Source organism: Molothrus aeneus, chromosome 2 (assembly GCF_037042795.1).
Source record: "Molothrus aeneus isolate 106 chromosome 2, BPBGC_Maene_1.0, whole genome shotgun sequence".
Lineage (NCBI taxonomy): Eukaryota > Metazoa > Chordata > Aves > Passeriformes > Icteridae > Molothrus > Molothrus aeneus.
Genome location: NC_089647.1, coordinates 112532247 through 112557760, shown reverse-complemented (window position 1 = coordinate 112557760; position 25514 = coordinate 112532247). Strand labels below are relative to the sequence as shown.

Sequence of the window (25514 nt, the reverse complement as noted above, 5' to 3'; positions counted from 1 at the left end):
CAAGACTCCAGATATAAATCCCTCAAAAGAGAAGAGACTCAGCAATAAAATAGGTCTATAACTACATGAAAAAGCCACTCTGACTGATACAGAGCAGCTGAAATCAGACATAAGGAGCACCCTTAGAGCATCTTCATGCATTGATGAATCAGGATGTCTTTTCTGACACTACCAGAAAGAGGGTCACAGTTTTACAGCATTACTTTTCAGAAGAAAAATTGTATAAAAAGAGATTTTGTTGCCCTTAGCACTTCCTCTGTTAAGAACAGAACAGTGCTTCCCCTGGGAGTTACTAGCATTTACTTTTTATGTGAAGCAGAAGATTATTTGGATTAAGTCTCTATTTAATGTTGTATCTACTGGTAACTAGTGGTAACAGATCTATTCATTACCTGATATATCTGGAGGTGCTGTATATAGAACTTGGTGTAGTGAGTGATTTTGATATAATTGTAGTACAAACCTACAGCTTTTTTTTTCTCTTTAATGTGTTTACCTCTTAAAACAATGATTTTAAAAGTCTTTACTCAGAGAAAATACTTTTCAGAGTACAAGAACAAGAGAATAACAAAACAGTTAGTGTTCTGCATCACTCAAAGCTTGGCTGACAGGTAAATGATGAAAAAGGAAGACCACAAAAGTAAATTAAAAAAGGACTACTTAATGATTATTTCTAGCCTAATGCAGCCAGCAGGGAGGCTCTCTGACCCTTTCTCTTGTTTTGGTCCCACAGACTGGGATGAATGTGCTTCCCAAGCTGAGAATGACTGCTCTGTGTTTGCAGAGTGCATCAATTTGATGGGTTCCTACATGTGCAGATGCAAGACAACCATGGATACCAATCCATCCCGACCTGGAAGGAACTGTGAGGGTGAGAAAAAGGCTGGCATGTAGGGTTTTATTTTTGCCATGAAACATGGGAATAAGTTGTGGGGTTTTACATCTGCTTTTATAGTGTCTGTTTATATAATTGCACCTTTGCAGTCTGTGGCTGAAGGGGTATATATATGTGTGTGTGTGTGAATAAAATTATTCTTTAAATAAATAAATAAATCAATAAACAAATTCAGGTGAAATCTCTCTGAGATCCTCCTTGATAAGCTTGATAACTGCAAGGAGTACTTTTCCCTCTTTTGCTGTGTCTGTGGCTAATTTCCTTCCACCAAATTGATCCACAGCCTTGCCAACCAGAACAGGAGACCCAGGAACCAAATCTGCTTCTTTGTGTCAGCCCAAACCAGATTCAACCCCACAAAAATCCCGTGTTCTACACTGTGTTCATGACCATCCAAGACCTGGTTTTGTAATGCAGCCATGGGTGGTTGAGTGCCCTTGGTGCCATTTTCAGGCCAGGCCCTGGTGCCTCCTCGTCCAGTGTCAGGCCCCATTTCAGGGTGTGTTTTCTGTGTTGCAGGTGAGATTGTGGATCCTCTCACCAAAACCGTGGCTCCTGGAATAAAAACCAGCACGGACATGGCTCCTGAAGAAGGCAGAAGCCCTGCAGGCCCTGCTCCCACTGCCACCATGGGGACAGCGGCTGCTGCAGGCCCCGCGTCTGGCGCCACCACACTCCTCCCTGCTGCGCTGGCCTTGAGTGACAAACGAGCATCCCACGATCCCACCGGTGCTCCTCCAACCCCTTGGCAAAAAGGTCAGTCCCCACAGATGGCTTTCAGCAGGGCCAGCAGCCCCATGGCAGTGGGGGTCACTGTCAGCAGGGCACTGGCCATGGGGGCAGTGGCTGCTGCAGGCCCCGCGTCAGGCACCACCTTACTGCTCCCTGCTGTGCTGGCCCTGGGTGACAAACGAGCATCCCATGATCCCACCAGTGCTCCTCCAACCCCTTGGCAAAAAGGTCTGTCCCCACAAATGACTTTCAGCAGGGACAGCAGCCCCGTGGCCGTGGGGGTCACTGTCAGCAGGGCACTGGCCATGGGGGCAGTGGCTGCTGCAGGCCCCGTGTCAGGCGTCACCACACTCCTCCCTGCTGGCCTTGGGTGACAAACAAGCGCCCCACAGTCCCACCAGTGCTCCTCCAACCCACTGGCAAAAAGGTCTGTCCCCACAGATGGCTTTCAGCAGGGACAGCAACCCCGTGGCTGTGGGGGTCACTGTCAGCAGGGCACTGGCCATGGGCACAGAGACCATGAGCCCATTGCAGCAAAGCTCCATGGCCAGGGCTGCTCTCCCAAGCACACCCATGGGCACAGCCAGGCACGAGCAGCTCGGCTCACTTGGGCTGTTTCCAACTCAAGCAGCCCCAGCTGCCACCAGCACTCACACAGTGCCCCAGGGCAGCTCTCCAGGTGGCCCCAACACAGCTCTGCTGGCCACCAGGAACGCTGGCATTGCCACCCCCAGAGCAGATGGAGGGGTGGGAAGGGAGAACAGCTCTTGGTCTGAGGGACACTCTGGAGTCCTGGGGACACCACCTTGGCCAGGCACCTCTCCAGCCCCCAGCCTGGACCGCAGTGAGTGCACGTCCCATGGGGTCTGCACGTATGGGAATTCACCTGGGGGAGAAGCAAGTCTCACTCAGAGTTCAGAAAAAGGCATCTAAAACTATCTTTTCAATGTCAAAGTTATTGTCTTGGTGCCTGCAATTTTTTTCTATGTCAATAATATTTTCTGCAGGAATTGGCACTTTCTCTTTGCTAAATCAGCTTGTGAAAGCAATTCCTCTTCCTGGCAATTTAGCAGTTGCTTTTATTGATGTTACATTTCTTCACTCCAAAAGGAGGAGGCACAATAAAAGAGTGCACTGAAATGTGGCTCATGGCAACATTTGCTGCTTGTCCTTTTGCCACACATCCTGGTTTTTCCTACAGCCTCTGGCACCAGGACATGGCAGCAGCAGCTGTCTGTGGAGTTAATTTAGGGAGCCAGGGAGGAAAAGGACCTGCCTTCCCATTGCTCTCAGCAGATGATGATTAGACAGAGTCCTCCACAAATCCCCTGTGAGGCAGGAGCTGCCTGGAAACCCGCGAGACACTGCTTCAAGAGATGCAGTTGAGAGCAACAAGGCTGCTGAAGGTTTCATCTGTTTGGGTTTGGGCAGATGTATTGCAGTTAATTAGGGGATTTTTCTGTTGATTGGAGCTGAATCATATTTCAGAGAGTCAGATTTGGTGTTGAAATTACAGTTCTGTTTGGGGTAGGAATGCTGCTGTCTCTGCCCATCACTAAATGTATATTTTTTCTGTAGTGTGTCACTATTTAGTTTGGCTATTTCAGTTTTGCTTCTGCTTGTCTTTATTCTGTCTCTCATGCCCTCTACATCTCTCTGATCCCAAGTCACACATTCCTCTGCTCTTTTATCTCCCTCTCCCCCTGTGATCTCATGTTCCTGGTGGTCTCCACAGTTCCTGCCCCACTTCTGGTGCTCCCTCATTCCTTTCTCCCTGGAAAATGCCTTTTTCAGCCATGTAAAGCCAGTTCTGCTGCTTCTCCAGCCTCTCTTGTCCCCCCAGCCCTGCTCACCAGGTGTCCTTTCCTGTCATCCTGCCCTGCCTTGGCCAGCTGTGCCAATGCCCTGCTCAGCTGCTGCCTTCTCTTCTCTTAAAAAAAGAAGTTTTGTTTTGTTTTTTTAATGAAAACAAAGATTTTTTTTTTAAGTATAAAATTAGCTATTTTTAACTGACAAAAAGCCACAAAAAGGCTGTTCCCAGCTGGAAAAAAAAACTGAAGAATTCTACACAAAAGGAGTTCAGTTTATAAAAACTTGTTTTATATTCCTGATGAATCATATATTTAGCCAAGTGCTTTTGCTGGGAAAGAAGCTTGTAGAGGGATTATGCCTAAGGAATAAGAGCAAGAGCCACCAGAGTGGCATCTCACTAGCCTGGGGCAGGAAATACAGAGGGCAAAAGCCCATGTTTGGTGAGGTTTCATATGCAGCTCCTCCTTGTGGCATCATCTCTGACCTGGAGGCTCAACCTCAGCCAACTCTTCATAGTCTGGTCTTTTAAATACCAGGGGACTTTTTTCTTATTATTTAAGAATTGTTCAGAACATTTTCCTCTCTCACCTGAGACAACTGAATGTGTTTTATCCCCTAAATACCTGTGCTCACATGACAGGACAAGCCATGGCAAAAAGCAAACCCAAATCCTTTGATCTGACTCTCAGTGGTGAGGATTCCTTTGGGATCAGGATTATGCTGGGATGAAGGAACCCTCCTCCAGTGGGCTCAGGAGGTTCAGGCAGGCATTTCTCTCCTCCTCTGTAAAGCTTTACCTGATTACTATTTCCTTTCCTCCAGTACCTGTCCTGGTTCAAGTGATTATTTTCCCAATGTGAGTAGAACTTGGGTGTAAAGTGGTCCACAGAGATTATGCAGAGCTTTATAATGCCTCCTGTTTCAAAGAAAGCAGCTAAAATGGCAGATTAAAACTGAATATAGGAGTCAGACAGTCTCAGAGCTGGAACCTGGTGCCTGATCCCCTGTGGAGGTGCAATTGGGTGTGTGCAGGGAGGAAAGCAGGTTGCTACACCAGAAAGCAAAGACTGGTAACTTGATTCAGAATTTTAAACTGAATCCTTAGCCAGATGATAAAGTTCTTGAGGTTTTTGGTGAAGACAATCTTGTATTTATATAAACCAGTGAGACATTAGGTTTTGCTGTGGCAGGAGTGATGATTTGTTAGGAGCTGGGGGCAGAGTGAAGGCAATTTGCGGGCAATGGTCACAGCATTGGATGATTGCAGTCATCACTAAATGCATGCCAGGGCACAAACCATGCCTTGAGAAGCCCTTTCTCTGCTCTCTGATCACTTCAGTGTCTGTAGTAACAATGCCAAGCCCAGAGACACTGGGAAATACAGAGAAATCAAGAAATAAACTCAAAATGTTTGAGTCTGCCTTGATGTCATTTAGCAGATGTGAACTAGGAGGGAAGTGTACAAACCCTGCTGGGATTCATCTCATCCCACCACAGCTGTCCAGAGTGTAGATGTGTAAGCTCAGGCAGCAGCCCAGCCTTCCTCTGAGGCTGCAGGGAGGATTTGGTGCTGCAAGGGTTTCCCTCTGGAGGGACTGGTGGAACATCCAGCTGAGCCTGGGAGAGCAGTTCCAGTGCCTGAACAGAGCAGCATTCCAGACATCAGGAAGGATCCCAGGCAGAGCTGGCAGATATGAGACCTGCAGGAGGTCAGTGCCTTTCTTGAGAGCCATCTGGGGCTCAGGCAGGGCAGACTAAGATGCTGGATGATTTATTTTTAGAATTTTGGGGTTTGGACTACATTTCAGAGGGCTGGCCTTCTGCTGCTATAAGTTGATTCATGTGGCCACCTGTCCATGGGCTGCAGCCCATAAAGTACATATTATATTTATATAATTGATATATTTATAATCTCTATATATATTTTATATTTATATAAGATATTAATATATTTATTATATTTTTCTTACCTTGCAGCCTTCCAGAAACTTAGTGGCACAGTTCGGATAAGAAACATGGAATACTCTCCAGGCTTTAGCAATAACAGCAGTGAGGAAAATCAAACCTTTGCACAGCTCTTTGTGGCTGAAGTAAGTGGTGAAGAAGGAAGTGACCTGTTACCTGTCTCAATAAAACCCTGTGTATGGTCTTTTTCCCCCAAAGCCTGTATAACTCATGTGTGTCCCTTGATGCACCTGTAAGGTTTGGCTTCCCCTGACTGCCTGAGGCTGCAGGATAAGTGTGCAGCTGTGTTTTAGAGGAAGATCAGGATTTTGGGATTCTCTGGTACCTCCATGTCCTCTCCTTCTCATACCTAGGTATATTGAATTATTGATCTCCTCCAGGGGTGTGGTGGAAAGGTAATGGAACCAGCAAAGTGCTCTGATACCCTTGCCCTGAACAGCACTATCCTAATTAGCTGTATAATTGTTATTATCCTTTGCAGCAGTACCTCAAGGCTGACAGTTCTTGTAATCATCCTGGATTTTGTAGCCCCATATCTGGGAAGGGAGTGGTTTCTTGAAAAGTCACCTCTGCCCTCACTTGTAATTGGAGTGCAGGATATCAAAGCACAACCTGATATCTGCTGTGCCTTTAACCCTCTCAGCATTCTGGGGTGTTGCCTTTGACAATATCTTGTATTGCAGTGAATTTGCCAGAAGTTTCTTCCTGCTGGTGCCTCCTCCAACACACCCATGCCTGGAAATCCACTGGTTATGCTGGGCTGCCTTATTGCCTCTCTTACTACCCCTTCACTGTCTATGTTTTAAGAGGCCTTGATAAATGTGGTGATAAATCCATCACTGGCAATTTGATGGATTTTCAAATCCTGCAGAGGCCTCCCAAGACTCACTGGGGACAGAGTCACCACTGGAACACAGCTGGCACAGGGGCACAGGCCAGCCTGGGGTCACAGACAGCTGCAGGGAGGGAAGAGGGGGATCCATTTATCCTTCTTGCACATCAAATCAGTTTCCCACTGGTTTGCACCTTTCTGGGTGTGTTAGCAGAGCACAGCTTTCCTGGAGCTGTTTTGGCCCCAAGCTGTCACATCAGAAAAACTGTGACAAAACGAGAGTGATGTGATTAGCAAAGTGAAAAGGGAGCAATTCTCCACTGACCTCTCTCTCATTCAGCACCACGCTCTGCCCGAGGCTATTACAGAGCAGCACAGTATTGAAATGGACTGAAATTAATGTATTTCCTTCATTCAGTCAGATATCTTAGTCCAGGAATATAATATAATATATTTAGAAATATATATTTAGGAAATATATTATATATATTTAGGAAAAATATAAAATATTTACCAAATATATATATTATATATATTTAGGAAAATAAATATATTATATATTAAACATTATATATTATTATATAATATATTTAGGAAAAAGATATAATATATTTAGGAAAAATAGAAAAATAATTGTAAAATGGTTACATGTAAAGGAACACAATGAAGTTTTGTGTCAGTTTTACCTGGGTCTCAAATTTTCAGGCAGTAAATGATCATTTGGGATTGTAAGGAACTCACTCCTTTTCCCAGCACTCTGGTTTTGTGGATCAGTTGGAGAGATGTGTTAGTGTTGATTCCTTCCACCTCTGAGCCACTGTAAATGGGCTATAATTGCATAGCTGCTGTAAATAATATTATAAATATTGTATTTCTAGATGCCAAAGAAAATTTAGGAGACCAGAAAGATCTGTATATTTTCTTTTCAGGTTATGAGGACGAGAAATGGATCTTTTAAAGTAAATGAGGAAAGTTTTATGAGCTTTAAAAGCACTCTCAGGTTCCAGTTAAATACAGTTTGCCAGACATTTTTTTAAACTTCTTTGGAGTCATAATTACAATTCGAAGGATTTATAAATCTTAATGTGTATAATGTTCTTAAGCCCCAGCACTTAAGTGCCATGTGGTTAAATTGGCAGCACAGCAAATGGAAATATCATCCTTTAAATAATGAGAAGGAGGTAAAAACTTGATGTGACAACCTGCACTGTCATTGTCCAGGCCAGTTCCACCACCTTTCTTGTAATGCCACTTAAAAACAACAGAGCTAAAGGCAAAAAACGTATTTTAGTGCTGGGGTTTGTTCAGCTTGTGTTTTATAACACCCCAAGGAGGATATCATGGCTTGTCCTCAACAAAATGTTGGGAAAGCAAAAGGTTTGAGTTGAAAATACATTCCCTGAGGTGCAATAAATTCCCAAGTGGAAAACTTGATTTGAATTTGGGTGTCTTAAACTTAGCTGAGTGACAAAAGGTGTGAAACTAATAAATGTTAATGCCTTAAGAGTGACCCCCTCATTTGGAAGGCACATGGCCTGAGTTTGTGTAGCTGAATGCACCTAAAACGATTGTAGTTGAAGATACATGAATGTGGAATGAGTGTAGGAACAGGGATTAAGGAATTTTCACTATTCCAGTGGAATTTCACCCTTTTGTTAATTTGAGTTTCTCCAACTCCACATCCTGGAAGCTGCTGGTGATGGTGGCTGGGCAGATGTGTGCTCTGGTACCTTCTCCCTCAAGGTGCACCCAAACCACACACAGTAGGGAGGGGTTTTTTTCCTCTCTGAGTGAAAAAACAGTCTTCAAACAATATTCTGTTCAAATTACTGTACCTTTTACTTATTTATTCACAGTTTCCAGACTGTCAATGCATTCCCTGATTAGATTTCCTTTGTGTGTTATAGAAATTGCAGATCTAATGACAGACCTGAAGATAATTTCTCTTGTAAGAACTCCCCATCCTCAAGGGTATTATATGTTGAATATTTCATTCCAAAAAGTTCCGTTCCCACACCCCCATCCCGTTTTGTTTTTTCCTAGCCCTGCTTCATCAAGCAGGGCTTGATAACCCAGGGTGTGGTACCTGTTGGGAAATCCCGGAGCCTCTTGGATAAAGGGTTTTGTAGTGTCACCTAGTGGCTAAATACAAATACTGTGAATGTGCCCTGACACTGTTCAAGCTCTGGATCCTGTTTTGGGAGGAAAAATAGGAATAAGGATAGAAACAAAACAAACAAACACGTGTAGCCAGGTGAGGGCCAGGCTCTGGTCACAGGGAACAAGAGGAAATGGCCTCAAGCTCCTCCAGGGGAGGTTCAGGTTGGCCATGAGGAGGAATTTCCCCATTGAAAGGGTGCTCAGGCCTTGGCAGGGGCTGCCCAGGGAGGTTTGGAGTGCCCATCCCTGGAGGTGTCCAAGGAAGGCCTGGATGTGACACTCAGTGCTCTGGGCTGGGGACAAGGTGGGGATTGGTCACAGCTTGGACTTGATGATCTTAGAGGTCTTTTCCAACCTCAATGATTCTGTGAAAAAGAAGAACTGATAAAATAAAATTTCCAGATAGGGAAAGAGGATGAAATCAGGGTGGGATAAGAGGATGTCACAGGTTTAATGTTGAGAAATTCAGACAAAAATTATGGCAGCTGAAAACTTAGGTCTGACCTCCAACTTTTCAGTACCTGCTTGTGAAACAGCAGAAAGAGAGAGCAGAAGGAGCCCAATAGGCCCTGTCTTGGTGAAATGGGAGATTTGGGGTCTGACAAGGACAGTTTATGTTCTCCCCAGGTGTTCAGAGGGGAGCCAGGTGTCTCCATGCTCCCAGCTCTGCTCCATGGGGCACTCCCAGGTTTGCTGTGCGGGACTTGCAGGCACAAGGCAGCTATTCCCAGGGGCACACAGGGGTTTGCTCTGTGCCATGTGGCCTTGGCACCCAGCACAAGAAACTCACCAGCTCTGGGGACTCAGGAAAGGGCTGCAGGACACCTGCAAATCCTGGGACCGTCTTCAGGGCTGGGAAACAGACAGTGGGGAAGTCAGGGCTGGGTAATGCACAGCAGGCAGGGCACAAGGCTGTGCAAAAGCTATGAGAATCCAGCACTAAAAGCACCAGCTCTGAGCGTGGGTGCAAGGCAAACAAGGCTTCTCCTGGTGGCTCCCAGTGTTTGCCTCTTCCCTGGGCTCTTCCTGGTGGGAATCACTGCTGGCATCCCTGAGAATCACACACTGAAATAAACTGTGCCTTAAACTCATGGCTCAAATCCAGCCCTGCTGCTCCAGATATTCCCTGCAGAAATCAGGGAGAGTAAGAAGCAGTTGGAAGTGGCCACAGTGTGGCCCCCACCTGGGCCCTTAATCCCCTGGTGTGGGCATTTAGAAAGAGGTGGGTATTGCTTGGCTCTGGTGAGAAATCAGCTGGAAAGCAAAGCTTGAAGGTCAGCTGCTCCAAGCTGTAATGTTCCTGGGCTGAGAGAGCCCTCTGAGCAGTGTCAGGAGCACCTTCGCTTCCACCAGCAACTCCTTGGATTGGATTCCTTGGATTGGATTGGATTGGATTGGATTGGATTGGATTGGATTGGATTGGATTGGATTGGATTGGATTGGAATTCCTTGGATTGGATTGGATTGGATTGGATTGGATTGGATTGGATTGGATTGGATTGGATTGGATTGGATTGGAATTCCTTGTACTGGATTGGAATTCCTTGTATTGGATTGGATTCCTTGGATTGGATTGGATTGGAATTCCTTGGACTGGATTGGAATCCCTTGGATTGGATTGGATACCTTGGATTGGATTGGATTCCTTGGATTGGATTGGATTGGATTGGATTCCTTGGATTGGATTGGAATTCCTTGGACTGGATTGGATTCCTTGGATTGGATTGGATTCCTTGGATTGGATTGGATTGGAATTCCTTGGATTGGATTGGAATTCCTTGGATTGGATTGGATTCCTTGGATTGGATTGGATTGGATTGGATTCCTGGGATTGGATTGGAATTCCTTGGATGGGATTGGATTGGATTGGAATTCCTTATATTGGATTGGATTCCTTGGATTGGATTGGATTGGATTGGATTGGATTGGATTGGATTGGATTGGATTGGAATTCCTTGTACTGGATTGGATTCCTTGGATTGGATTGGAATTCCTTGGACTGGATTGGAATTCCTTGGATTGGATTGGAATTCCTTGTACTGGATTGGATTCCTTGGATTGGATTGGAATTCCTTGGACTGCCCCTCTCCCCAGAGGCATTTTGAGAGGCAGAACATGGGAGCTCCCCTGCAGTCTCCTCCCTCCCTCTCTGTTACCAGAGGCAAGGGCTTGTGCCAAATGACAGATGAGATGTCTTAATCACTTGGCTCATTTAATATTTATGGTTAAATGTGCACCACATCCTTCAGCTGCTCTGGATTGAAAATGTTACAAAGCAAAAAGGTCAATTTTCTGCTGCTTCCCTCCAGAGCAGGAAGCACAACACTCATTTCTGAGCAGTGTACACAGCCTGGAATGTAATTGTTCCATCTGCCCATCCCCACATACATTTTGTTTTTATTCCAGGTGCAGAAATCTCTGCCCCTGGAGGTGCTCCAGCAGATGGATGCTGGTCTGATTAAAGTGCTGGTAACTGGTGTTACTAATGGGAGCACAGTGGTAAGTTTCAATTTGCTGCTTGCAGAAGAAGTGGATGTCCACCATGTCATCACCACTTTTTGTGAGGCCTTGGAACACAGCTCCTACTTCACCCTGGACAGGAGCAGCCTCTCCATACACGGTGAGGAGCAGCTTGTGCCCCAGTAATTCTTCAGAGACAGATAAATGACAAAATCTATTATTAATCTGTGTCTTCTGAGGTGAAAATACCTGTAAAACACATGGATGAAAAGCCTTTCTCTCTCCTTATATTGCTCCTGCTTACCCATCCAGTAAGTTTTTCAGAGAGCACCCACAGGTGACATAGGAAGTGAGGTACCACTGATCCAAAAGGACAAAACCAACTGGTCTTTGTGACAATGTCTAGAACCAGTTTTACAGAGAAAAAGTCAAGGAGATGTTAGAGGTCATGGATTGAGGGGTTTATAAGCTACCAGTGGAAATGAGTCCCTGAACACAGCCATAACTAGCACTGTTTAAAATCATTTAAAAACATATTACACCCTGCTTTGCACTAATAATTTTTCCCTGAAATAGAAATCCCAAGAAATAAATGAATATGTGGGTTCTTCTTCACTGGGAATAGTTGTTTTCCTCACACACCTGCGGGTCTGGAGCTCAGGTGAAAGCCTACACTTTGCCAAGCCCAGCATGATGGCTGATTGTACAACTTCTTTTCTTTTAAATGTAATTGAAGTAAGTAACAAAAAATATTAATCTCCTGACAATGAGCAGCTGAATTCTGTTTCACAAGTCACTTCTGGAAAAAAAAACCCAACAAATACTGTATCCCTGACATGATCCATTTGTTCTTTATTATAAGCTGTCAATTATAATCTCATGCAAAATTACTTCAGAAACATTTATGCTCTGCTCCATTTTTTTTTCCTGTTACACTCACAGCTGTAAATCTGGAAAGTTACACATCCTGGTAATTAGAAGGATCACTACTCTCTTGTGGTGGTGCTTTGTAGAGTGCTTGGCCCCCTCAAACCTGGGCTAAAACAAAGAGTTTGTTTAGGGACAGGTCCTCATAGAGCAGGTGGCTGCTGCTGCTTTCTGAGTCCCACCTATGCTCTGGTTTGCTCCAGTTTTTAGACTTTGGAAAGAGAAAGAGAAGTAAAAGCATGGTTTTTCTCTCAAAAATGAAAATTTTGGCTGGGTAAAAATTAAGACAGCAACTAGATTACAACCTGAATCAGTGACACAAGCCTTCTGCTTCACTCATGCTGGGCATTTACTGAGCATCTCCTCAGAACTGTGAAATGGAGGGAAAACTGTGGAGGCTCCTGGGGTTAGAAGCATCCCCTTGGGCAGTGGATCACTTTGGGAATGGGAATGTATTGTATTAATATTTAATGCTGTAAGGTTCTTTTAAGAGTTCTGATTCTCATACTTGTCACAAAAATTAGACAGGATTGTCAAGATTCTTAGTGATTTTCATTAGCAGTAGCAGAGGGGACAGAAGAGGTAATAGAGAAAGTAACAGAAAATACTTGATAGGTGGCTTGACCTCTGTATGGCAGCAGGGAAAGAATGCTGATATTACAAACTACGTTTTTCTATGAGCTGATTCATCAAGCTTTTCTTTCCTCAGGTCATCTGTTAGCTGCTGTATGATAGGTCTTTAATTTCCTAAATTCTCTTAAGCTTCTTCAGTAATTTATATTTGGTTTTGTAACAACAATGACAAGGAACATTTTTTACTGAAGTCACAATGATTTGTCAATTGATACCAACCTTTGTTCAGTTTTAACTAAGATATTAATGTGATGATAAGCTTTTGGGAAATCCAGCTCTGGAAGAGCTCCAACTTTTATTTTCCTTTCTTTATTGTGCAAATCAGTGACTTTTCATTTGGGGCATTTCTGGAAGCTGGGCAGTTCCATAAGGATTTATATATGTGTACAGATTTCATATGTTGCTTGGGAAAATAGGTGGTATTTTTATGTTTTAGCCACTAACATTATTTAGAGAAATTTTGTGCAATGAGACACATTGTTTGTGCTTCCCTGCAAATGGAGTTTATTATCCTGATTCTCTCTCAGTCGGTGGTGGGTGAATACTCAGGGTGTAACCCCAGACCTGTGCTGGATGTTGGGTGTTTGACACACACTGACCTGAACCTGTACTTCCCTTTTTCCCCACTTTTTTCTTCCTGGAACCATTACAGATTGCCACTGACAATTATTTATTCCTCTCTCTCAGGACAAACCTGCAATATGGGACTGCCACATGAGTTTTGTCCCATGCATCTCCCAAAATGAGTTTTCCAAAGCACTCAAGGTCCCATCTTTTGGGTAGTAACTGGTCACAAATGAGGCCTGTGCTTTTTTATCAAACTCCTGGTGATGCCCCCAGCCAGAACTGGGCAGTCTCCTACAGCTCCAGGCAAAAACATACAAGCCCTTGCTGAGCAACCTCCACTGGGGATTATTGTGCAAGCACTGATCTTCCAAAAGCTGTATGTACATGTGTTTCACACTAATCAATGCAGCTGCCAGGAAATAAAGCACTTCAGCTTTACTGATGGACAGGCACTTTATGTGTCTCATGGGCTCCTTTCTAAAAAAAACCCAGCTTTGGCAGTAAGTAGAGCAGGTTTAAAGAACAAAAGAAACTAGTTTCCTGCCAGTAACTGTGAGTTTCCTCCTAAGAGTTTGCTTTTGCCTAATGAGACCAATCTCAACATGTAAATTACAACAGTACCTTTATTTTTGGCTCTCTTCAGCACTTCCCTTCAGCCAGAAGGCAACAGTGACAGATAAGAAACCTGTGAACAGCACAGTTAAACCTGTGAACAGCACAGTTTTACCTGTGACATCTCTGCAAACTTCAGCTCATGTGTCGTCCCCTGCTTCACTGGACTTCTCTCCTGCTGAGCACAAAGCTCTGGAGGACCCCAGGTTCTCCAGCACAGTGCTGAGTCCTCTCACCATGGATCCCATGGCAACTCCAGATGTTTCTCCTCGAGCATCTCCAGCCCCCCTGGCCAAACCCGCCCAAGAGGTTTCCATTAAAGACGCTGTGAGTGTGTTTTGTGAGATTGAGAGGATCATCCTTGCCATCCAGAAGAGGTTCTTGCAGCAGGAGTCTATCCCAGAGAGTTCCCTGTTCCTGGGGGAGCCTGGCTGCAATGTGAGCACCAGCAATAGCACCCACGTTGTGCTGCAGGCGGGCTGGAGTGACTGTGGCACCAAGGTTGAGACCGTAAGTCCTCTGATAAGGGAATGCCAGCAAGCTCTGGAGCACTTTATTTCTCTTTCAGGAGGGGAGAGGCAGTGGCAGATCCTCAGCTAGGTGTGCAGGCTATTAGTTGCTGAACTTCTGTTGGAGAAAGAAATCCCCTTCCTGTGATGGAAAGTTAACTCTGTCACCAAAGAGAAGACGAATCTTTGAGGTCAGGCAGCAAAACTCAGCGGCCTGTCCAAACTGAGAGCCACGTCCCATGCCTCTTCTGGTTTCCCTTTGCAGCTGTCTTTACTTAAAAGTAATTTCATCACCTCATGCTGACAAATACTTCAATAGCTACCAGCAGTGGGGACAAAGAGTGACAGCTCTCTTTGGATCCCGAACCAATGGCTATGTTCAGACCATGCCAAAGTACAGAAACTCCCTCCTGGAGCAATGACCATTGCTAAGGAAGTATCATTGTCCCATCCCTGGAAGTGTTCAAGACCAGGTTAGATGGGGCTCTGGGAAACCTGGTCTAGTGGAAGATGTCCTTGCCCATGGCAGGGGGTTTGGAACTTAATGATTTTTAAGATCCCTTCCAGCCAAAGCTGTTGGTGGAGTTCTGTGATTCCATGTTATGACAAAAAGGAAAAGGAGGAAGACTGGTGTATTTTCTTTGCCTTCCTGTACAGCAACAAAGATACTGGAGGTTTAATCTGTTTGAGTTTTGCTGTCAGGAGAATGAGGAACAGCCAAACACCTGAAACTGGAAAGCTCTGGTACAACCCTGGAAATATTGATGTGTTTTCTCCTTTCTGTGTGCAGAACATGACTACCACTGTGGTGAGAACCACCCTTCAGAACGATGTTTCTGCTCAGGGAATAATCCACCACTGGAACATCGCCAGTCCCATCCTCTGTGTGTTTCAAAATGATGTCTTGACTTCCTCTGGCTTCACTGCAGAAGGGTGAGGAACAACTCTCTCTGCTTTGAAATTCTGCTGTGTGGCTGAGTGCTGCTGCATTGGGAAACCCCCAGGGGCTGTAGCTGTGCCCAGTGGCAGCACTGGAGCAGTCTGCCTTCCTGGGAGTCCTGTGCTCAGAATGATGCCTTAAGTTTTAGCTGTTATATTTTTCAGATCCTGCACTGCATTAGTGTATTACTCTGAACTCCATGTAGAGTGTTTGTAAGCTCTCTTCACACTGTGGTCAGACAAAACAATCCTTCCAGGCCTGAAAAACAAAGTCATCATCACAGCCTCAGTCTGAAAAGTATAAACAAAAGTAAATTGGGAGGAAGCAAACTGAGGAAATGTGACTTAATTACTTGGACAATTAACCTCTGATATGCAAATAGACCAAACTTGTATCTGCCTGAAAAACTCATGACCCTCATCCATCTTGGCTGTAGCCTCTGCCAGGCTCCTGCATGGCCCAAGATGTGCTTGTTAAAGGCCTTTAATAAATATCCACTTTATTCTCCAACTCTGTCTAGCCTGTGCTCTAGGCAGCCAATCCAAGGCATCAAGGAGATCCCTGCTGTGTGCTCCTCTCCTACTCCAGCTAATGTGCCAGTAAATCCAACAAGCTTGGCCTTTATCTGGCTAAACCACAGGTGGAAATAAACCTTTGGGAACTGCTGGTTCAGAAGTCAGAATTCCTGTCTCCTCATTGCCTTCCTGGGCAATCCCTTGTAGCAATAACAGCATTTTTCTGCTTTTGGAGCACATCAGTTGTGTTTCTTTCCACCTGATGTGGGCCTGTAGATTGCTATGTGGCTTCTGAGAATGGCAGTTTTCAACCCCTCAAAAATCCTTATTTGGTCAACTTGAAAAACCAGAAGATACATCAAGCAAATCCTTTTTTTTTGTTGTGAAATGCCCCACCTTCAAGTAAGATGGAATCAGAGCCACACTTCACAGAAAATCAAGGCTGTGCTGACAGAAAATGTGACAGCCCAAGCCTTTCTGTCATGGGGAGTGTCCTCCCTTCATACAAGTGCAGCTCCTCTCCTGCCTGTCATCCTGCTTAAACTATTGGCACCAAATCCAGTTCCTGTTTCCTAGCCCTGTCCAGAGATTGTATTTTCCTTCCTATTCCCCAGCAAAGTCTTTGTCAGGCCACTTTTCTTTGAGCTCTATAATTTTCTCATGCCTTTCACTTTCTGTTCAGATTTTCCCCATCTCATTTTTTTTTTGCTCTTCTCTTCTGCACTAAGCTTTTACTGTCCTTATTTTGAGCTTTCAGAGAGCTCATAGCCTTGTTCCCCTTCTGCTCCAATCTGGTCTTTCTCTCTGTCCTGCTTGAATTGCTGAGACCACCCTTTGGATTTTCCCACTTGTGTTTCCATTCTCTCTACCTTCCCAGCTGAAAATTCAATGCTTTTTCACCTTTCCTTTTGAACAGTGTCCTGCCATCCTGGTCTGCATATTTTAAATACGTGGGAAAACAGGCACTGATTTTAGACTTGCAGAAACTTACAGTCAACTTTGTGGTCTTTAAAAAAGGATAATTGATTTTTCAGACTTTACACCATCTTTGAGGATTTGCATGGATCTGGATACTTCAGAACAGAAATGCAGTTGTTCATTGGGAACTCCCCAGTCCCCAGAAATTTCAGTGTCTCTGCCAGTGAGGATGTGCTGATCGAGGTGGGGATGCAGAGGGCAGACAGCCAGCTCAAGGTGGTTCTCACTGACTGCTGGGCCACTCCAACCAATAATTCAATGGATTCCCTGGCATTTGTTTTTATCAGCAACAGGTACAGCAATGCCATTTGCAAACACTATGAGCCATGCCTTAGGTCTTACAGTGGTACTGACTAATCATGTGTTGTATTTTAAATGACTTTTGATGTGTTCTCATCATTCACATGCCCAGCCCCTTTCTATCTGGCCTGCTTACACCTTCTTTGAACAAGAAAGGTAGATATGAAAAAGGATTTCAAAGGGCTACGTGAAAGTTTTTTGGGTTTGGTCATCTTCCTTCCAGTTTTGTGAGGGAATTGTGCTTTTAACCTGAAGAAATCACTTGAAGGTGATTTTGGCAGTCAGTAGTGAAAGGGCATTTGAGAAATGGGTGCTTTATCTCCTGCTCTATGGTTCAGAGCTTGTGGTTGCAGCTTTATCAAGAGCTTATGTGTCTCTTGTCAACAAAGAAATAGGATATTTAATTCCTCACACATGATATTAGAGCAGCCTCTGGTGAAAGAGGAAATTTGTTTCTGTCTGGATCCCTCATCTCACCCCAGTTTCATATTTCTTAGGCTCACCTTAAAATACAGAATAATCATTTTGCTCATCTAGTCCTTTAAGTTTGAGGTTTTTTTTCAATTTGTGTTTGGTGAAGCCAAGTTTAAATCCTTCTTTCTGTTACTCTTTCCCTCCTTCTCCAGCTCTCCAACCACTTCTCACAGCTCCTGTTCCACTTGGTTACTGTGAGACTAAAGCAGCAAAAAGCCCCTTATCACCACTCTACTGCCAGAGCTGCTTCATGAAGGGTCTGGCTGTGACTTCCTAAAGGAAGGCAAGCCTTAAAACCCAAGCTCTGTGCTATAACCAAAACCTGCCTTCTCTAGCCTTAGCTGCTCTGTGTGGTTTTTGTCTCCCTTTTCAGCTGTCCCATCCCAAATACTTCCACCACGCTGCTGGAAAATGGGAATTCGAGCAAAGCTCAGTTTAAGATGAACATTTTTTCCTTTGTCAACAACTCTGTGGTTTACTTACACTGCAGAATTCGTATTTGTATGGAGTCACCAGGAAGCACCTGCAGGACTGTAAGTGTTTTGCTCTATTTCCCCCCTTAAAAATATATTTTTCTCAGTGCCATATGGAGTCCTGCAATGGGATAGAAGGAGTAATGTTTCCAAACAAGGTTTAAAATAACTCTAGAGTTTTCCTTTGTTCTCTGCTGAGAGCAGAGAGGAATGGGGAAACACCACAACCATGAGGAGGTTTCAGTTTTTCCTCCTGTGGCTCATCTCCTAGAAAAAAGCATGGAGCTCACACAGAGCTGGGGAACCTGAGAACTGGACCTTTCACTCATTTTAAGGATGACTAAAAAGCAATGAAATTAGGCTGGGTAGAAAAGTGTCAGCTCAGATGGATGTGTCACAAAATAGGAACTCCCAGAGTAGCAGTGTCAGAAGAATGTCTGAGTAAATTTATATATTTTTCTGTCCTTTTTTTCCTTATCCCCAACAGATTTGCTTCTTCAACTGAGAGTTTAGGTGCCAGGAAAGGAAGCTCAGTGTCATTAAGTTTCTAGGGCTGTGAGTTTTAATAGAGATTATTATGGCTTTTTACAGCCTGATTGCTTTTTAAAGCAATAATCCAAGCCATGTTCTGACAAGAACTGCAGTTTTTAATTGTCTGTGTTACAAAGCATTGCATTGTTTCTTTTTACTTGCAAGTAAGTGATACACAGCTTTATCTGAAAATGTGTTGCTACCATAGAAAGAAGGAAAAATATGTTTAACTGATGGCTTTTTTTTATTACTAACTGACACTTGGGAATTCTCCTCTTCCTCTGCCAACGTTCCCGGCTCTTTTCCTATCAAGGATGTTTTCATTAGCAGTTTGATATTCCCTCATTGTTTAACACTTTCCTCTAGCTCTAAATAAAATAGTTTAAACTCATTATAAAGCAAAGGATCTCTTCCTAAAGCATTTTAAAAGGCTACCAGAAGATGCTTGTTTCCTTTCTCAAAGTATAAGGCTTCCTCCAGATTAAAAAAAAATAAAACAAAAAAAAAAAGTAGGGACAGGAAACATGACTGACAATGGTAAGATGGCTCCAGTTTTTGCAGCTGAGTATGAATATAAATATATATATAGGATGCATTGTTCTTTCTCTTATGCAAAATTTACCCCTATTCAGAAGTGCTTGTCTTCACCACACCACAATTTAGCCTCAATTTAGTCAACTGAGGCTAAATTGTGATGTGGGGAAGAGAAGCACCAGGCACATCTACACAGGGCAAGCAATGGCTTTTACAAAGGGAGCGAGGAGCTGCAGAAGGTGCAAAGATCAAGGAAGAGGAGCAAGAACAGAGGATATTTGTAAATAATGTAAGATGGCTGGGAAAGTGCCCTGGGCCTGGGATATGACCCCTCAGATCTGTTACTCTGGAGAATAGGGACTTTCTTCAGGGCAGGTTCAGCTCAGCTCTTCACCCACACACTCAGTGCTTACATCTTGGGTTATTTCTTCTTGCTCAGTCTATTTATTCCTTGTTTTCTCTGTGGAAGAGAGTAAGGTGCTCTAAAGTTTGGAGCTGAAAAAAATGGACTGGCTGAGGAGGAAAGCAGTAAGAAATGAGTGAGAAAAATTACTTTGAATGGGAAGAGGAGTGATGTGCCACCACCATGCAGATGTTTGGTGGAATGTGGCTGCTCCATGGCCATGTGGAACCAAAAATTCATTGCCACCAGGGAGCAACTACATAAATGTGTTCTCTAATGCATCCACCTACCTGGGAAAGCTCCTTGAGAGCAGACCAAAGTCATAAATAACCACATGGGTACTTTTCTGGGGGCTGACCCAGCTGAAGACGCTGTTGCTGGCAGTGGATTGTAGAGGTTTTCCAGTGCAGCCAAACTGGTAACTCTGATGGGACATTCTGGTGTAAACAAGCTGGTAAGACACCCTGCTGATTTTGTTAGTCATGGTGTGATGCTGCCACTTCTCTGGGGTTTTTTTGTGCCCTTCCAGGAGAGCCACAGTACCCTTTGAATAATGCCAGGAAGTTTTGGTTCCCACCAGGGATCTTTGGGCTATGACTTAAAATGAAAAGGCAACAAACAAAAAAAAAGGAAGTGCACAGAAAATGCCTGTGAATGTGCTGCCAGGACAGGCATTTCAGCCTTGTAGTTCCCAGATTAGTGGTTCTCTTGTCACTGAAGCTGTGGGTAGCTTCAGAATGACACCTGGCTCAGCAGGGTCTGAAAGCTGCTGCTGCTTCTGCTGGTGCTGGCTGCAGGATCTGCTGTGCCTGCCATGGGCAGCACAAACATCCAAACAAAAGTGCCTGCAAACCCCTGGCATTAGTGATAAATTTATTCTCCCAAAAGGTTTCTCTAAAACAAACAGCAAGTTAATGAAAAGGTTGTCTGTGTGAAGTGTCTGTTCACAGCAGTGTGTTCCAGTGTGACTAATTACAGATTTTATACTGATTTTTCCCTGATGCCATTTCTTTTGGTGCTAATTTCAGTTTAACAGAGCATAACATTAAGAAACAAAAACTGGTTGGTGAGAGTAGCACTGGGCTTTCACAAGCCCATCAGAAGGTTTTGTGTTTTGAATTAATAAGCCACATGACTTGTTGGAGTTTGAATTGATGTTGCAGAGGTGCCATGCAAGGGCTCGGCTCCTGAAGGCTGGAGAAACCATCTCCCTGCACAGAACATCCTGGGGACCCCTGTGTAAATCAGCTGGTGAGTTGAGAACAGACTATCATGCCAGGATTATTTTGTGCTGGCCTGTGACACACAGGGGGTTTGTGCCCCTCTGTGTTCCCTGGGAGCAGGCATTCCTGCTGGAGCCACGTGGCAGCCTGGAGAAGCAGGTGCCCTCCTCGGAGCAGGGACTGTCACGTTGTCAAGGGAATGTAGAAAGGAAGATAAAGTGCTTTTGTGTGGCTGTTTGCACAGGGTAGCAAGTGCAACAACCACAAAATCAAACAATTATTTCAATTGTAAGGTGTGAAAGCAGACTCGATCCTGCAGATTGCAATCGCTTTTCCAAGTGTTTACACTGCTGTTAGTCTGCAATTATTCTGGGCTCTGAAGTCCCAAATCAGAGGATGTAAGAGACTTTATTGTTGTGTTTCCTTTGGCTCCCTGGTGCTGGCTTCATTACCACAGTGAGGGGAAGTGGCAGAGCACAGCTGATGCACAGAACCCTTGGTGAATTTGGTGCAGTGCAGGTTAATTGAGGGCAACCCCAGCACTAGGGACAAGCAAAGTCTAATTTGTTATGCACCTGCTTTTTCTGCATTTAACCTGAGTGATGCTTTCAAGGGCACCTGTGGTGTCCCATGTTTTCAGTCATTTGGCCCCCTCCAGCTTTACATTTATAACTTCTTAATATAAAATACTCATTGAGAGTGGTTTGGCTCACCAATATCAGAGTCTTAACTTGTGGCTGCCATAAACAGAAAGTTCATAATGTTCTTTTGGACCTAGGCACTGACTCTGACTTAGAAGAATATATTTTTCTTCCATTACATGGTCTGTTCAAATAGGCCCTCAGTGCTCATTTCTGAATTAGTTCTTAAAATAAAATAAAATAAAATAAAATAAAATAAAATAAAATAAAGCTACGAATGCAAATTTCTTTGTCTAGCTCTTACAACAAGTAGGTCTCACTACCATTTTTGCTGGAGATCCTGATTCATTTCTAATTTTGAAAAATGGTTGTTTCCCTGAAGGGCCTCTGGTGAGGGAAGCTTTCTCTGGGTTGTGCTAAATGGATAAGTTGATTTCTAGGTAAAGGTGGCACTTTTGGATGCTGTCTCTTATTTCTAGTTTGGATAACCACCCCACATTTTAAGTGATCTACATCTCTGTGTTGAAGGGGATAACATGGATAATGATGTCAGTAATAACAGGTGTAAATGCTGCAGTGAAACATGAAAACCTTTACCTGCTCTGCCAGCACTTGGTCACATGCCATGGCAAAGGCCACTATTCCATGTCCCCAGGAGGGCCTGCTCTGTGTCTGGCCACAGGCTGCCATTTCCCCTGTACATGTTCTACTTTATTCCTTTGTTTCATGCTGAAATTCAAAAATGAGACTGAATATATTACACAGCACTGCTTTGGCCAGTCTTGGAATGATGCCCTGGGTGTCTGTAGCTGGAACTGCTCTTACTGACCTTTGTGGCTGCCAGCAGTGCCCTTTGGCCAAAAATCTTGTCTCTAATTGCAGTGATATTTATCTTCTGTGTACCTCAGGTGCCACACAAGTGCCTGGCAAAACAAGTGCTGTCCTGAAAATGTAAGCAAACAAATGTTTTGTAAATGTAAGCAAATGCAGGAAGGAATTATAAGAACTTGTATAAGCATGAAGAGAACTTGTATAAGCATAATAATAAAGGGAGAGGGGTTTCTGCTTGCAGATTTGGACAAATATATGGAAGCGGTTCAAAGGGAACCAGGAGAGCACTTTCTGCCTGTGACCTGTGGTGCCTTGGGAGGCACTTGGCAATGTGGGACTTGAGTTTTGCCCACACTGGAGCATTTGGGTCGTTCTTTGCTTCCCCTCTGAGTTTGCTCTTCCAGCAGAGCACAGGGCTCCTGCAGGTCCTGTGCCCTGTCTGCCAGACTTGGGCAGACATTGCAGCCAACCTCAGGCTGCTCAGCTGGCTCTAAATGACTGCTCAGGTGCAGCACTGACACCAAGCCAGTGTCACTCCAGTGAGCCACACCTCTGCAGGCTCAGCTGGGAGCTTAGAGACCCAGCAGAGACTCCTTCCCCAAATACTCTGTGTTTGAAGAACAGTTACATACATGAGAAAAGCAAATCAACTCATTTTTATAATCATAGATGAATGGAGGCAGGGGTAAGATAGGGGAATACTCCATCTCTAAAGTACTTCTGAAAGTAAGGCAGCATTTTTAAAAGTCACCAGTAGTAATTCTTTAATTCTTACTTTAGCTGAAAATCACACTTATGTCTGCAGGGACTCTACACTGGTATGTGAAAAGAGAACATGGTCTGTCCTCACACCCTTTCCATGGGAATCACCCTCCCCAGAAGGCTGATACACTTCTGTAGCTCAGTTCTGTACTGGCACATTGGCTAATTAACATGCAGGGCTTGTTTCTCTCCCCACTAAAAGATTTAGGAATTTCTGATTTTTTTTTTCTTTCACTTCTGATTTTTTTTTTTAATTTTAATTTTTTTTTAGCATCTGATTCCAAGAGAGAGAAGGAGGCTGGAATGGGAATTGGATACATCGTCCTCATAGCCCTTGCTGTGTTTGGTTTTGTGCTGGGAGTTGTGACCCTTCTCATTTTCCAGTACCAGCGAAAGACAGGAAGATGCAACCTCAGGATCAAGTCTGACAACTTCAGCTACCAAGTGTTCTATGATTAGTGGCTCACAGGTCACCACATGTAAGTACTCAATTATGATCAATTGCATTTTTTAGCTGTTTATCTCTTTCTGAAATGGTGCAATACTTGTATATGACCACCTTTTATATGAGAATATTTGAAGCTGCTGTCCTTTTTGCTGTGGGTAAAGGCCATGCAAGTAAGAAAGAAATTCCTACTGTTCTTCCTTGTTTTCAAATGATGCAAACTACAAGAGTAGGAAAACAGCATTTTGTCCTTCATCTTCCTTCATGGCTTTGATCTCAGTCAGAGTAAATGACACATCACCTTAGAAAACACCAATAAGCCCTTCCACAAAAAAGCCATGTAATTTTTGGGTTTAAATCAGTGTAATAAAGGAGAGAAACTTTACCACTCTCTTTATAAATTTTTCTCAGAAGTTCAAGAAGAGTTCTCAGAACCCTTTTTACAAAAGCTTGGGTTTAATTATTATTTTTTGAGATTTTTTTTTTGAGAAAGTAGTAGAATGTTAAACATAAAGAGCTTGAAATATTGAGATGCATAAGCAGTGCTTACATGTGCTTGCAGAGAATCTGAACACACAGCTCTGAGGAGACTTAACCACTGCCACATGGTCTTGGGAATTTAACACTTTTCCAGGATATCACAGGATTCAGCACTTTTTCTGTAAAATCAGTCTGTTCTAGCAGCTCAGCATCATTTGCATGCTTGTCTCTTTAAGGGGAGGAGAGAGAAGTGAGAAATCTGGCAGGCTGAGGAACAGCACCTAACAGCACTTCACAGCTCAAGGATGTTTGCTGTGGATGGAATTCTGTTCCTGGAAAAGGGTTTATTTGTCATTATTGCCAGAGTTAGTCAGTGACCCTTCCCTGGTGCAGGCCTCCCACAGGACAATGCCATGGCCTCAGGAAAGGCACTGGACACATCCCTGTGGCATTTGCAGATAATCCATTTCAATTAATGAGCACAGAATTATATCATTTAATATACACCCAGGTAAATGGCAGGGAGCACTATCCCAGCTTCCTGCTTGTAAGTCCTGAGTGGTCACATTTGCTGTATTTCCATCTCTTTCATCCCTCTTACCCATCTCTGGGCAGCTCCTGGGAGATGGCTGCAGATGAGGGTGATGCTCTGGTGGCTTCCCAAGGGCTGGATGTGCCAGGAACCCCAAGGGAAGGTACCCAGGACTCCTTGGTACAACTCCAGCAGCTGCAGTTCCATCAGAAATCCCACCATGGAGCCATAGCCCAGCAAAAGGGGCATATTGAGGATCACTGAATTCAAACCTACACGTGGAATCTCTGAGTCTCTCCACAGAGCAGGGATGGCTTCTCTTGCATTCATCATTCTGCTCTCCTGAGTAATACCTCAGCAATGGGAATTCTGGAGCTGTGCAAAGATGCTGTAGCATAAAGGACATTGTCAGGCTCATAACACTTCTACATCATGGTGGAGCCTCAGCTGATGGCTCCATTTTGGAGTGGCACTGCTCAGCTCTTCTTTCCCATGTATTTACTGCCTTTGGAAGGGAGTTGATTACCTGTCTCAATCTTCATTAATTTGGTTTATATTTTTTTTCCCTAGTGGAATCATATCTCATCACATGGAGAACTGAAGTTTGTCTTCACTCAACATTTGGCTTTCCTTGCTCTACACATCACTGACTCTTTCAAATTATTGTAATATTAAAAAGCTTCTATACCCCCTTTCTCCCCTGAGCCTCTTTTTTTTCTTAGCAATCTGGTTCTTCCCTGGTATCCTAAGAACTCTTTGTGACAGCAGCTCCAGGTTGAAGTGAATTTTTGGCAGTTTTTCCACTGATAAAATAGAAGGGAAGAAAACAAAGACATCTGGGTCTCTCTTTTGAGTTTCAAGATCTGATTTTCTCACTGTGACATATCACTATGTGCTCAGCATCACTTGTGCCATTAATATTGACAAGCTGCATGTTTCCATTGATGTTCAAGGAAGTAAATCAGCAAACCCTCAGAGAGATCTCTTTTTCAGTTTGTAATTTGCTGTTTACTCAGGGTGAGGTTGAAACTTTGAGCTGCAACAGCTTTGATGACCCAATTGTGCAACGCCTTAAGTATACAGAAGCTGGGGAGCCAGCACTGGATTGCCACCAAGTAAGGAAAAGCTATGGTGGATCTGGGGTTTAACCAGATCAGGGTGTTCTTCAGCATGAGTTTTTAAATTTGATTCATTCTGTAATTGACAAGGTCTCAGTGGAAAATAAAGAAAAAACAAAAAAGAAATTATTTTTGTTGCTGGCAGCCCATGTTTTTCCAGATAAATCAATTGGTCCCTGTGTATTCAGCTCAATTAGACCCTAATGATTGTGCAGTCAAGCCACACACTG

At 43.9% G+C, this 25514-nt stretch overlaps 1 protein-coding gene across 1 annotated transcript in view; it reads left to right on the top strand.

Annotated features, from left to right (window-relative positions):
• Positions 1–24848, top strand: part of UMODL1 (uromodulin like 1) — a 51320-nt gene extending 26472 nt beyond the window's left edge. The window contains exons 11-22 of the mRNA XM_066571800.1: positions 734–871; positions 1415–1489; positions 1535–1651; positions 5417–5529; positions 10803–11016; positions 13627–14105; positions 14895–15037; positions 16594–16830; positions 17685–17844; positions 20416–20503; positions 22981–23188; positions 24737–24848. Of these exons, the coding sequence (XP_066427897.1) occupies positions 734–871; positions 1415–1489; positions 1535–1651; positions 5417–5529; positions 10803–11016; positions 13627–14105; positions 14895–15037; positions 16594–16830; positions 17685–17844; positions 20416–20503; positions 22981–23168 (1952 nt within the window). The 3' untranslated portion in view covers positions 23169–23188; positions 24737–24848. The remainder of the gene's footprint in view (positions 1–733; positions 872–1414; positions 1490–1534; positions 1652–5416; positions 5530–10802; positions 11017–13626; positions 14106–14894; positions 15038–16593; positions 16831–17684; positions 17845–20415; positions 20504–22980; positions 23189–24736) is intronic.
• The last annotated feature ends 666 nt before the right edge of the window (positions 24849–25514 follow it).